This window comes from Uloborus diversus, chromosome 1 (genome assembly GCF_026930045.1).
Source record: "Uloborus diversus isolate 005 chromosome 1, Udiv.v.3.1, whole genome shotgun sequence".
Classification (NCBI taxonomy): Eukaryota; Metazoa; Arthropoda; class Arachnida; order Araneae; family Uloboridae; genus Uloborus; species Uloborus diversus.
The window spans coordinates 161,294,207-161,307,785 of record NC_072731.1 but is presented as its reverse complement, the minus strand read 5'-3'; the positions used below and the strand labels follow the sequence as shown (position 1 = coordinate 161,307,785).

The 13,579-nt window shown below is 40.3% G+C and overlaps 1 protein-coding gene across 1 annotated transcript in view; it reads left to right on the top strand.

The window, feature by feature from the left end:
• The first annotated feature begins 462 nt into the window (after positions 1 to 462).
• The window catches only part of LOC129222565 (acetylcholinesterase-like), a 65,983-nt gene continuing 52,866 nt past the window's right edge, over positions 463 to 13,579 (top strand). Inside the window, exon 1 of the mRNA XM_054857084.1 lies at positions 463 to 561. Coding sequence (XP_054713059.1) covers positions 552 to 561 — 10 coding nt within the window. The 5' untranslated portion in view covers positions 463 to 551. The remainder of the gene's footprint in view (positions 562 to 13,579) is intronic.

The following is a 13,579-nucleotide window of genomic DNA, read 5'->3' as shown; positions in this document are numbered from 1 at the left end:
ACCTCTACATCTTCCTATTCAGAGTCACAACTGACTACCACTGTATTTATGTCGAGGACTGCATACTAAGTGCCTAGCCTCCATTATTTTATATCCCGATAGATGGCAGCGCCATCACCGGATCGAACAGTTAATGGGAATTTAGAACTAGTCCAGGAGCTAATAGCTACCACCCCCAGAGGTATCGTTTCACTTGGAGGATATTGAGACCACGAGTATATTTAACGTCGCCCAGTCCCCTTTAATGACGACGGTGGATCTTCGACCATCGAGGTTCGAACCCAGGACCCTCCGGCCCCGAATTCGACACTCTATCGATCGGGCTACCACGGCCCTCTCTACATCTTGATTTGTAAATTATTTTGTTCCCGGCAGGTTTCTTGAGCACGCAGGACGAGGCCGCGCGGGGGAACTACGGCCTGCTGGACCAGCTCCTGGCCCTCGAATGGGTGAAGGAGAACGTCGCCGCCTTCGGAGGGGACCCCCATCTGGTCACCATCTTTGGAAACAGCGCAGGGGGCGCCTGCGTCGGTCTGCACCTCCTCTCCCCCATGGCCCGAGGTACGATTGGTTGCTTCTATTGGGTTAAATGGCGCAAGAGCCTTCATGAGTTATGTTGTTATGTAACATAACAACTTTCTAGTATTTTTAACACGCTTTTATTAGCTTCACCTGTATGTATGTATGTATGTATGTATGTATGTGTGTATGTATGTATCTTGTAACGGAATCTTGCAGCTCAAATTTCGCCCACTTCCTGCGATCGGATTCTTTTGAAATTTGGCACGCGACCTCAGACCCGATGACGATGCAATATTCTATAATCAAATGAATTAATTTACTCATTTAATTGTTAGTTTCCCCCAATTATAATCAATATTTTGGCATAAATCCAACAATGTGAAAAAGGAAAGTTTTTTAAAAATACATTAAAAAATGCTCGCTAAAATTATTTAAAAATATCTAAAAAAAACCTTTAATTTTTCTGCATCAGACAAAATTTGTTCCAATGTTCCAAGGTAATTAGAACATGAAATATAATTGTTTTTAACTCATTTCATGTCAAAATTTAGGTGAGCCTTCCATTGGAAATTCATTGCTGATCAGACCATTGTTGAACAAAGCTTTTATTCAAATGCATCTCAAATTTTCAAAGTAATGTAGATATGATTTCCGCACACATACATCGATATTTTTTCGTAAAACAAGTTCAACTAAAAAGAAGAAAATAAAATAATAGTTTAAAAAACTAAAAAAACACGCTTTCGTAGCAAAATGAACTAAAAAGTGAGAAATAATCTTTGGATGATAGTAGTTGACCAATCACTCAATTTTAATGTAATATAAAAAAGCGTGGGGGGCTTCTTATCCGTTGTCTTGAATTTCTTCCATTTGTTGTCCAAGCAAAAATGTAAATAGACAGCACCCCACGCTTTTTTGTATTACATTAAAATTAAGTGATTGGTCAACTACTATCATCCAAAGATTATTTTTCACTTTTTAGTTCATTTTGCTACGAAAGCGTGTTTTTTTAGTTTTTTAAATTATTATTTTATTTTCTATTAGTTAGTGTGGTGTTAAAATATACAGGGTGTTCGGTTTTAACCTGCAAGGCCTTTATTTTCGCAACCGTTAATCCTAGATGCATACTTGCAAATTGCAAAAATGTTCAAAATCAGATGCAGGGTTAAGATATTGAAAGTTTGGAGCTAAATAAAAATGAATAAAAAAATTCGAAATTTAACTTTTTATACGGGACCTAGGTGCCCTAACCAATATTTAGAGAAATAATCTCCATTGAAAACTATTACTAACACAAAAACTTGACACTTGTGCGACCAAAACTCAAGGAGATATTCCAATTCAAAGTTTTAAGGGACCATACAGAAGATGAGATTGGAACTTATCGTTCTTTCAGAAGAATGACAGCTCGTCAAAGTAAGAAAAGCAAAATCTATATATATAAAAATGAATGTTTGTCTGTATGTCATCCATGAACTCAAAAACTACCCGGCAGATTTGGCTGAAACTTTCACCGTTTGTTATTTTTGGTACCGGGAATGTTTATGGACCGGTTTGAAAAAAATCCGATCGATCGTTCCTTTTTTATTCCAATTTAAGTCACAATCCATTGGATAAATACGAATAAAATGATCGGCTGCAGAAATTAATTCGCGTGAAAGGTCTCATTGATAAGAAGCCATTTTTCTTGAGTTTGAACAAATAAATTCTTTCTTTATTGTTTTATGGCTTTTCATGCAACGGGGGGATTTAAAACTTTTTCCATTTGATATTTTTAGCGATGGATTGATCTTGCAAACTGCGTGAGTAGAAAATTTGAGTAGAGTCACTTGATACCTGGACCGATTATTATGAAAATTGCTATATATATGTATTTTTCCACGGAGAAGGTGCATAATATGCTCATTGAAGCCACTCGCCACCAGATGGCACTGCAGAGTAGTAACTTCTGCCCCGTTCAACCGATTGTCATGAAAATCAGTATAATGATGTATTTTTTTGTTGGCGTAGCAACGCGCGTCGGGTACAGCTAGTATTTTATATTTTTAATTGCAATTCAAAAATAAACGCAAGTGTTATGCCGTGATACGCCAAAACACGCTACAAAACCTCGAACAATTTGAAAAATCACGCTATGCTCACATGTAACTTTAAACATTTGTTAACCGCTATATTCCCCCCCCCCCCAAAGGTCTTATTGACGGCGAGTGAAAAGTGGTGTAAGTCACAAATCTCTGCGTTTCATATCTCGGTGAATATTGGTCGTACTAATTTCAAACTTTTTGTGTTGGAATTACTTTTCAATAGCTATTATTTCCCTAAGTAGAGGTTCTGGGACCTGGGGGCCGTATAAAAAGTTAAATTTCGTATTTTTTTATTCCTATTTATTTTTGCTTCAAACTTTCAATATCTTAACCCTGCATCTGATTTTGAACATTTTTACTTTCTTCTATATCTAATATGTAGAAAAAAGTACTGGATTCGTGCAAATTTTCGAATTTTGACGGATTCGAACGTTTTGGGGTGTGCTGAGTCCATTTCGACTATTTTTGGAAAATGTCTGTGTGTGTGTGTGTGTGTGTGTGTGTGTGTGTGTGTGTGTGTGTGTGTGTCCGTGTGTGTGTCCGTGTGTGTGTCACGTCTGTGTGTGACCAGTTTTTTGTGGCCGCTCTATAGCAAAAATAAGCGCATGAAATCGAACGAAATTTGGTACACACATGTGCCCCTATGTGAACTTGTGCTCATTGGTTTTTGGCGCGAGTTCCTCCAAGTGGGGGGAGGGAGCAATGGGACGTTTTTTGAGTTACGCGTGCTTGCTATTCCTCAGGAAGTAACTGGCGGAATCAAACAAAATTTGGTCCAAATGTTGCCATTAACAGGGACAGGTGCCGATTCAATTTTGGTGTGAATAACTCAAACGGGGGTTAAGCTATAGAACGTTTTTTGTCGTCAATTGTGACTGCTGTATATATCTCAAGAAATAATGAACGGAATGAAAGAAAAATTTATCGGCAAATAGCCCTTAGTGGGTATAAGAGCTGATTTATTTTGGTGTCAAAAGCTGAAAAGGGGGTGGCGCAATCCAATGTTCTTTTTTTTCATTGTGAGTGCCATATCTCAAGAAGTAATGCTACGTTCTGGATGAAATTTGGAATAAATGTGAATCTATTTGTAAATAGGCGTTGTTTCAATTTTGGCGCCAATCGCTCCATGGGGGGCTGATTTTTTGTGTAAAGAAAAATAGCTTTATAAATGCAACAATAAGAAAGATAAATTGTAATACTGTCGTCTGCTTATTTCACGTGATTTTAATTTTCAGGAGATAATCGGAAATGTTATCGCAATGATTTAAAATTAATAACTGTTGCCATTTTATGTTTGTTAACAAATAAAACATCTAATTAATTCAAGCAAGGCTTTTAAAATAACTTTCAAGTCGTTCTTTGCTTTGCGGTTGTGGGAATTCGGGAATTCGGACGGCCGTCAGGTTTTTTTTTTTTTTTTTTTTTTTTTTTTTTGTTGCTGGGAATATTGCATTCTCTTCAAGCATAGGGATTGATCAGAATTCACAAGAAAGATATAGAAGAAAGTTTCGTGATGGCCACAACATACTAGTTTTTTTTACAATAGACTCAAATTTCAACTTACCAGTCTAAGCAACATTAAAATTAGAAAAAAAAAATGAATAACTAGCAAATCGATCTTGAAAGGCTCGTTTGAACATCAAGAACAAAAATAAATAAATAAAATAGAACTATTTTACTGCTGTAAAATTCGTTACTCGGGAAAAGTTCGCGTTGTAGCCGTTGGTTTAAACCCCCGCTTGAATTAGTGTTGCCAGATGGTCAAATCCAGATTTCCCCAATTCCCTTCCAATTTTCCCCCAAAAAGCGATGTTTTCTACCAAAATTTCCCAAATTCAAAAATTATTTTTCCACTAATATTTTCAGAAAATGAATCGACTTCCTCTAATATTTTTGTCTCTTGAAAAAAATATTTTTCCCCAAATAACCAAATTTTCTTATAAAATTCCCCAACTTTTTTTTTCTTCTTCTTTTTTTTCTTTTTTTTTCTTTTTTTTTTTTTTTGTCTTCTTTATCAATATCTTTCTTTATCTGTACTAATAATAAAGCTGAAAGTCTCTCTGTCTGTCAGGATCTCTGTGACGATACAAACAATGTAACTACTACTTCTTGACGCAAATCTAAATAAGAATAAAATAATAGTTTAAAAAACTAAAAAACACGCTTTCGTAGCAAAATGAACTAAAAAGTGAAAAATAATCTTTGGATGATAGTAGTTGACCAATCACTTAATTTTAATGTAATACAAAAAAGCGTGGGGTGCTGTCTATTTACATTTTTGCTTGGACAACAAATGGAAGAAATTCAAGACAACTGATAAGAAGCACCCCACGCTTTTTTGTATTACATTAAAATGAAGTGACTGGTCAACTACTATCATCCAAAGATTATTTTTCACTTTTTAGTTCATTTTGCTACGAAAGCGTGTTTTTTTAGTTTTTTTAAACTATTATTTTATTTTTCTGCTTCTTAGTCTTATGTTGGAGAATTATCAGGCGACGAAATTATTTATAAAACGAGTGCGAGGAAATATCTTAAAGTTAAGACAAGGGCACCCCGATGGGAAGCTACTGTGAGTCATCGATGTATGTTTGCGGAAATCATATTTATATTACTTTGAAAATTTGAGATGCATTTGAATAAAAGTTTTGTTCAACAATGGTCTGATCAGCAATGAATTTCCAATGGAAGGCTCACCTAAATTTTGGCATGAAATGAGTTTAAAACAATTATATTTCATGTTCTCTTTACCTTGGAACATTGGAACAAATTTTGTCTGATGCAAAAAAATTAAAGGTTTTTGTAGATATTTTTAAATAATTTTTGCGAGCATTTTTTGATGTATTTTTTTAATTTTTCCCTTTTTCACATTGTTGGATTTATGCCAAAATATTGATTAAAATTGGAGAAAACTAACAATTAAAAGGGTTAATTAATTAATTTGATTATAGAATATTGCATTGTCATCGGGTCTAATATCGCGTGCCAAATTTCAAAAGAATCCGATCGCAGGAAGTGGGCGAAATTTGAGCTGCAAGATTCCATTACAAGATACATACATACATACATGCATACATACATACAGGTGAAGCTAATAAAAGCGTGTTAAAAAAATTCTTTTTTCCTTGAGTTTTTTTCCCCCAGGTTTTCCCCAAGAAAAAATTTTTCCCTAAAGAATTCCCCTCAAAACCCATTTCCCCAAAATTTCCCCCGAGAGCACTAGATTTCCCCAAAATGGGGAAATTTCCCCCAATCTGGCAACACTGGCTTGAATCGCATTGTAGCGCGAGTCTTCTTCCGTAAAACGCGTTTCCTTACAACAGCATTAACTCTGCGGAGAAACCTTCATAGCGCTGGGGAATGAGAACGTTCACGGACGGAAACGTTCAAAACTCAGAAACGATACGACCCGGACCCGAAATTAGCACTCAGTAGTCGAACTTCCCCCCCCCCCCCCAAAAAAAAATCTTATTTTAAGTACCGCGGTTAAGGGCTCTAAGGACCTTTAACCTTCAAAATTTTTGATTTTCTGGCAAAAATATATGTTATGCATAATTTAATTCTGAACAATTTGATACCTTATTTATTACCATACGCTAAAAACTTTTCGAGTTATCGTAAAAATGCGTAAACTTTCCCCCATAGAGATTTATGTTAATAGCAGCTGTTTAAGCCTCTTTTTCTCAGGTGCCGGTTTCTTCGGTTTTCCGTTTTGCGTGCATGATATCTCAGAAAATTTCTTATATATTTCCGTAAAACTTTTCATACTTGTTTGTCTGGTTTATATTTATGACCTGAACCTAAATTTGTTTAATTTTCTTAAAATTATTTATTTATTTTTTGAAATTTTACAAGTCATAATCGAAAATTTCCAAAATTTTGGGCAAAAACATATATATTTTTTAACATTACCTTTTATTTTTAGTTAAAATTTAGGTTCAGATCATAAATATATACCAGACAAACATGTATAAAAAGTTTTACGGAAATATAAAAGAAACTTTCTGAGATATCATGCGCGCAAAACGAGAAAACCGAAGAAACCGGTACCTGAGAAAAAGAGGCTTAAACAGCTGCTATTAACAAAAATCTCTTTTGCGTGCATGATATCTCAGAAAGTTTTTTATATATTCCCCTAAAACTTTTAATGTATGTTTATCTGGTTTATATTTATGACCCGAACCTAAATTTATTTTTTTTTTTAAAACTATTTATTTATTTATTTATTGGAAATTTCAGAAGTTAATATCAAAAATTTCCAAAATTTTGGGCAAAAATATTTTTTTAAATATTAACTTTCATTATTAGTTGAAATTTAGGTTCAGATCATAAAAATATACCAGACAAACATGCATGAAAAGTTTTACGGAAATATATAAGAAACTTTCTGAGATATCATGCGCGCAAAACGAGAGAACCGAAGAAACCGGCGCCTGAGAAAAAGAGGCTTTAACAGCTGCTATTAACATAAATCTCTATATGGGAAAGTTTACGCATTTTTACGATAACCTGAAAAGATTTTGGCGTATGGTAATAAATGAGGTATCAAGTTGTTCAGAATTAAATTAGGCATAACATATATTTTTTCCGGAAAATCGAAAATTTTGAAGGTTAAAGGTCCTTAGACTCCTTAAAGGGATCTAATGATCAATTCATCAAAAATTATTAACTGATTCGTATATTTTTTTGGGGGGGGGGGGGGTTCCCAAACTTTCCTGAGTCGTGGCACCCTTTGAAAAATTCGTGGTCCTCATTTATCTCTACTAGGTTAATAAAAAAACGAGCTGATTTGTGCATCACATGACTTCCTTTTACTCTAGTTTAATGTCATTTTCTCATTATTGGCTGTTTTAATATGATTCGATAGTTAACTCTCTAACTATCACCAACAGTGGCCAAATTGAAACCAGATTTAAAAAGAAAAAAAGAAAAATTAACTTGAATTTTGACATCTTGAATTCAAGTTATGTTTTTCGCAATCACGAGTGTGTGTATGTAGGCGTGCGTGTGGGTATGTGTGTTGTGTGTAGGGGTATGTGTGTTGTGTGAAGGGGTATGTGCATGTGTGTGTAGGCAAATGTGTTTGTGTCTGTGTGGAGGCATAAGTGTGTGAGTAGTTGTTTGTATGAATGTGTGTGTAGGTGGGCGGGGGGGATATGTGTATGTGTGTGTAGGCATGTGTGTTGTGTGTAGGGGTATGTGTGTTGTGTGAAGGGGTATGTGCATGTGTGTGTAGGCTAATGTGTTTGTGTCTGTGTGGAGGCATAAGTGTGTGAGTAGTTGTGTGTATGAATGTGTGTGTAGGTGGGCGGGGGGGATATGTGTATGTGTGTGTAGGCATGTGTGTTGTGTGTAGGGGTATGTGTGTTGTGTGAAGGGGTATGTGCATGTGTGTGTAGGCAAATGTGTTTGTGTCTGTGTGGAGGCATAAGTGTGTGAGTAGTTGTTTGTATGAATGTGTGTGTAGGTGGGCGGGGGGGATATGTGTATGTGTGTGTAGGCATGTGTGTTGTGTGTAGGGGTATGTGTGTTGTGTGAAGGGGTATGTGCATGTGTGTGTAGGCTAATGTGTTTGTGTCTGTGTGGAGGCATAAGTGTGTGGGTAGTTGTGTGTATGAATGTGTGTGTAGGGGGGGGTATGTGTATGTGTGTGTAGGCATGTGTGTTTGTGTCTGTGTGGAGGCATGAGTGTGTGAGTAGTTGTTTGTATGAATGTGTGTGTAGGTCGGCGGGGGGATATGTGTATGTGTGTGTAGGCATGTGTGTTGTGTGTAGGGGTATGTGTGTTGTGTGAAGGGGTATGTGCATGTGTGTGTAGGCAAATGTGTTTGTGTCTGTGTGGAGGCATAAGTGTGTGAGTAGTTGTTTGTATGAATGTGTGTGTAGGTGGGCGGGGGGGATATGTGTATGTGTGTGTAGGCATGTGTGTTGTGTGTAGGGGTATGTGTGTTTGAGTGAAGGGGTATGTGCATGTGTGTGTAGGCAAATGTGTTTGTGTCTGTGTGGAGGCATAAGTGTGTGAGTAGTTGTTTGTATGAATGTGTGTGTAGGTGGGCGGGGGGGATATGTGTATGTGTGTGTAGGCATGTGTGTTGTGTGTAGGGGTATGTGTGTTGTGTGAAGGGGTATGTGCATGTGTGTGTAGGCTAATGTGTTTGTGTCTGTGTGGAGGCATAAGTGTGTGGGTAGTTGTGTGTATGAATGTGTGTGTAGGGGGGGGGTATGTGTATGTGTGTGTAGGCATGTGTGTTTGTGTCTGTGTGGAGGCATGAGTGTGTGAGTAGTTGTTTGTATGAATGTGTGTGTAGGTCGGCGGGGGGATATGTGTATGTGTGTGTAGGCATGTGTGTTGTGTGTAGGGGTATGTGTGTTGTGTGAAGGGGTATGTGCATGTGTGTGTAGGCAAATGTGTTTGTGTCTGTGTGGAGGCATAAGTGTGTGAGTAGTTGTTTGTATGAATGTGTGTGTAGGTGGGCGGGGGGGATATGTGTATGTGTGTGTAGGCATGTGTGTTGTGTGTAGGGGTATGTGTGTTTGAGTGAAGGGGTATGTGCATGTGTGTGTAGGCAAATGTGTTTGTGTCTGTGTGGAGGCATAAGTGTGTGAGTAGTTGTTTGTATGAATGTGTGTGTAGGTGGGCGGGGGGGATATGTGTATGTGTGTGTAGGCATGTGTGTTGTGTGTAGGGGTATGTGTGTTGTGTGAAGGGGTATGTGCATGTGTGTGTAGGCTAATGTGTTTGTGTCTGTGTGGAGGCATAAGTGTGTGGGTAGTTGTGTGTATGAATGTGTGTGTAGGGGGGGGGGGGTATGTGTATGTGTGTGTAGGCATGTGTGTTTGTGTCTGTGTGGAGGCATGAGTGTGTGAGTAGTTGTTTGTATGAATGTGTGTGTAGGTCGGCGGGGGGATATGTGTATGTGTGTGTAGGCATGTGTGTTGTGTGTAGGGGTATGTGTGTTGTGTGAAGGGGTATGTGCATGTGTGTGTAGGCAAATGTGTTTGTGTCTGTGTGGAGGCATAAGTGTGTGAGTAGTTGTTTGTATGAATGTGTGTGTAGGTGGGCGGGGGGGATATGTGTATGTGTGTGTAGGCATGTGTGTTGTGTGTAGGGGTATGTGTGTTTGAGTGAAGGGGTATGTGCATGTGTGTGTAGGCAAATGTGTTTGTGTCTGTGTGGAGGCATAAGTGTGTGAGTAGTTGTTTGTATGAATGTGTGTGTAGGTGGGCGGGGGGGATATGTGTATGTGTGTGTAGGCATGTGTGTTGTGTGTAGGGGTATGTGTGTTGTGTGAAGGGGTATGTGCATGTGTGTGTAGGCTAATGTGTTTGTGTCTGTGTGGAGGCATAAGTGTGTGGGTAGTTGTGTGTATGAATGTGTGTGTAGGGGGGGGGGTATGTGTATGTGTGTGTAGGCATGTGTGTTTGTGTCTGTGTGGAGGCATGAGTGTGTGAGTAGTTGTTTGTATGAATGTGTGTGTAGGTCGGCGGGGGGATATGTGTATGTGTGTGTAGGCATGTGTGTTGTGTGTAGGGGTATGTGTGTTGTGTGAAGGGGTATGTGCATGTGTGTGTAGGCAAATGTGTTTGTGTCTGTGTGGAGGCATAAGTGTGTGAGTAGTTGTTTGTATGAATGTGTGTGTAGGTGGGCGGGGGGGATATGTGTATGTGTGTGTAGGCATGTGTGTTGTGTGTAGGGGTATGTGTGTTGTGTGAAGGGGTATGTGCATGTGTGTGTAGGCAAATGTGTTTGTGTCTGTGTGGAGGCATAAGTGTGTGAGTAGTTGTTTGTATGAATGTGTGTGTAGGTGGGCGGGGGGGATATGTGTATGTGTGTGTAGGCATGTGTGTTGTGTGTAGGGGTATGTGTGTTGTGTGAAGGGGTATGTGCATGTGTGTGTAGGCAAATGTGTTTGTGTCTGTGTGGAGGCATAAGTGTGTGAGTAGTTGTTTGTATGAATGTGTGTGTAGGTGGGCGGGGGGGATATGTGTATGTGTGTGTAGGCATGTGTGTTGTGTGTAGGGGTATGTGTGTTGTGTGAAGGGGTATGTGCATGTGTGTGTAGGCTAATGTGTTTGTGTCTGTGTGGAGGCATAAGTGTGTGGGTAGTTGTGTGTATGAATGTGTGTGTAGGGGGGGGGGTATGTGTATGTGTGTGTAGGCATGTGTGTTTGTGTCTGTGTGGAGGCATGAGTGTGTGAGTAGTTGTTTGTATGAATGTGTGTGTAGGTCGGCGGGGGGATATGTGTATGTGTGTGTAGGCATGTGTGTTGTGTGTAGGGGTATGTGTGTTGTGTGAAGGGGTATGTGCATGTGTGTGTAGGCAAATGTGTTTGTGTCTGTGTGGAGGCATAAGTGTGTGAGTAGTTGTTTGTATGAATGTGTGTGTAGGTGGGCGGGGGGGATATGTGTATGTGTGTGTAGGCATGTGTGTTGTGTGTAGGGGTATGTGTGTTGTGTGAAGGGGTATGTGCATGTGTGTGTAGGCTAATGTGTTTGTGTCTGTGTGGAGGCATAAGTGTGTGGGTAGTTGTGTGTATGAATGTGTGTGTAGGGGGGGGGGGTATGTGTATGTGTGTGTAGGCATGTGTGTTTGTGTCTGTGTGGAGGCATGAGTGTGTGAGTAGTTGTTTGTATGAATGTGTGTGTAGGTCGGCGGGGGGATATGTGTATGTGTGTGTAGGCATGTGTGTTGTGTGTAGGGGTATGTGTGTTGTGTGAAGGGGTATGTGCATGTGTGTGTAGGCAAATGTGTTTGTGTCTGTGTGGAGGCATAAGTGTGTGAGTAGTTGTTTGTATGAATGTGTGTGTAGGTGGGCGGGGGGGATATGTGTATGTGTGTGTAGGCATGTGTGTTGTGTGTAGGGGTATGTGTGTTGTGTGAAGGGGTATGTGCATGTGTGTGTAGGCAAATGTGTTTGTGTCTGTGTGGAGGCATAAGTGTGTGAGTAGTTGTTTGTATGAATGTGTGTGTAGGTGGGCGGGGGGGATATGTGTATGTGTGTGTAGGCATGTGTGTTGTGTGTAGGGGTATGTGTGTTGTGTGAAGGGGTATGTGCATGTGTGTGTAGGCAAATGTGTTTGTGTCTGTGTGGAGGCATAAGTGTGTGAGTAGTTGTTTGTATGAATGTGTGTGTAGGTGGGCGGGGGGGATATGTGTATGTGTGTGTAGGCATGTGTGTTGTGTGTAGGGGTATGTGTGTTGTGTGAAGGGGTATGTGCATGTGTGTGTAGGCTAATGTGTTTGTGTCTGTGTGGAGGCATAAGTGTGTGGGTAGTTGTGTGTATGAATGTGTGTGTAGGGGGGGGGGTATGTGTATGTGTGTGTAGGCATGTGTGTTTGTGTCTGTGTGGAGGCATGAGTGTGTGAGTAGTTGTTTGTATGAATGTGTGTGTAGGTCGGCGGGGGGATATGTGTATGTGTGTGTAGGCATGTGTGTTGTGTGTAGGGGTATGTGTGTTGTGTGAAGGGGTATGTGCATGTGTGTGTAGGCAAATGTGTTTGTGTCTGTGTGGAGGCATAAGTGTGTGAGTAGTTGTTTGTATGAATGTGTGTGTAGGTGGGCGGGGGGGATATGTGTATGTGTGTGTAGGCATGTGTGTTGTGTGTAGGGGTATGTGTGTTTGAGTGAAGGGGTATGTGCATGTGTGTGTAGGCAAATGTGTTTGTGTCTGTGTGGAGGCATAAGTGTGTGAGTAGTTGTTTGTATGAATGTGTGTGTAGGTGGGCGGGGGGGATATGTGTATGTGTGTGTAGGCATGTGTGTTGTGTGTAGGGGTATGTGTGTTGTGTGAAGGGGTATGTGCATGTGTGTGTAGGCTAATGTGTTTGTGTCTGTGTGGAGGCATAAGTGTGTGGGTAGTTGTGTGTATGAATGTGTGTGTAGGGGGGGGGGTATGTGTATGTGTGTGTAGGCATGTGTGTTTGTGTCTGTGTGGAGGCATGAGTGTGTGAGTAGTTGTTTGTATGAATGTGTGTGTAGGTCGGCGGGGGGATATGTGTATGTGTGTGTAGGCATGTGTGTTGTGTGTAGGGGTATGTGTGTTGTGTGAAGGGGTATGTGCATGTGTGTGTAGGCAAATGTGTTTGTGTCTGTGTGGAGGCATAAGTGTGTGAGTAGTTGTTTGTATGAATGTGTGTGTAGGTGGGCGGGGGGGATATGTGTATGTGTGTGTAGGCATGTGTGTTGTGTGTAGGGGTATGTGTGTTGTGTGAAGGGGTATGTGCATGTGTGTGTAGGCAAATGTGTTTGTGTCTGTGTGGAGGCATAAGTGTGTGAGTAGTTGTTTGTATGAATGTGTGTGTAGGTGGGCGGGGGGGATATGTGTATGTGTGTGTAGGCATGTGTGTTGTGTGTAGGGGTATGTGTGTTGTGTGAAGGGGTATGTGCATGTGTGTGTAGGCAAATGTGTTTGTGTCTGTGTGGAGGCATAAGTGTGTGAGTAGTTGTTTGTATGAATGTGTGTGTAGGTGGGCGGGGGGGATATGTGTATGTGTGTGTAGGCATGTGTGTTGTGTGTAGGGGTATGTGTGTTGTGTGAAGGGGTATGTGCATGTGTGTGTAGGCTAATGTGTTTGTGTCTGTGTGGAGGCATAAGTGTGTGGGTAGTTGTGTGTATGAATGTGTGTGTAGGGGGGGGGGTATGTGTATGTGTGTGTAGGCATGTGTGTTTGTGTCTGTGTGGAGGCATGAGTGTGTGAGTAGTTGTTTGTATGAATGTGTGTGTAGGTCGGCGGGGGGATATGTGTATGTGTGTGTAGGCATGTGTGTTGTGTGTAGGGGTATGTGTGTTGTGTGAAGGGGTATGTGCATGTGTGTGTAGGCAAATGTGTTTGTGTCTGTGTGGAGGCATAAGTGTGTGAGTAGTTGTTTGTATGAATGTGTGTGTAGGTGGGCGGGGGGGATATGTGTATGTGTGTGTAGGCATGTGTGTTGTGTGTAGGGGTATGTGTGTTTGAGTGAAGGGGTATGTG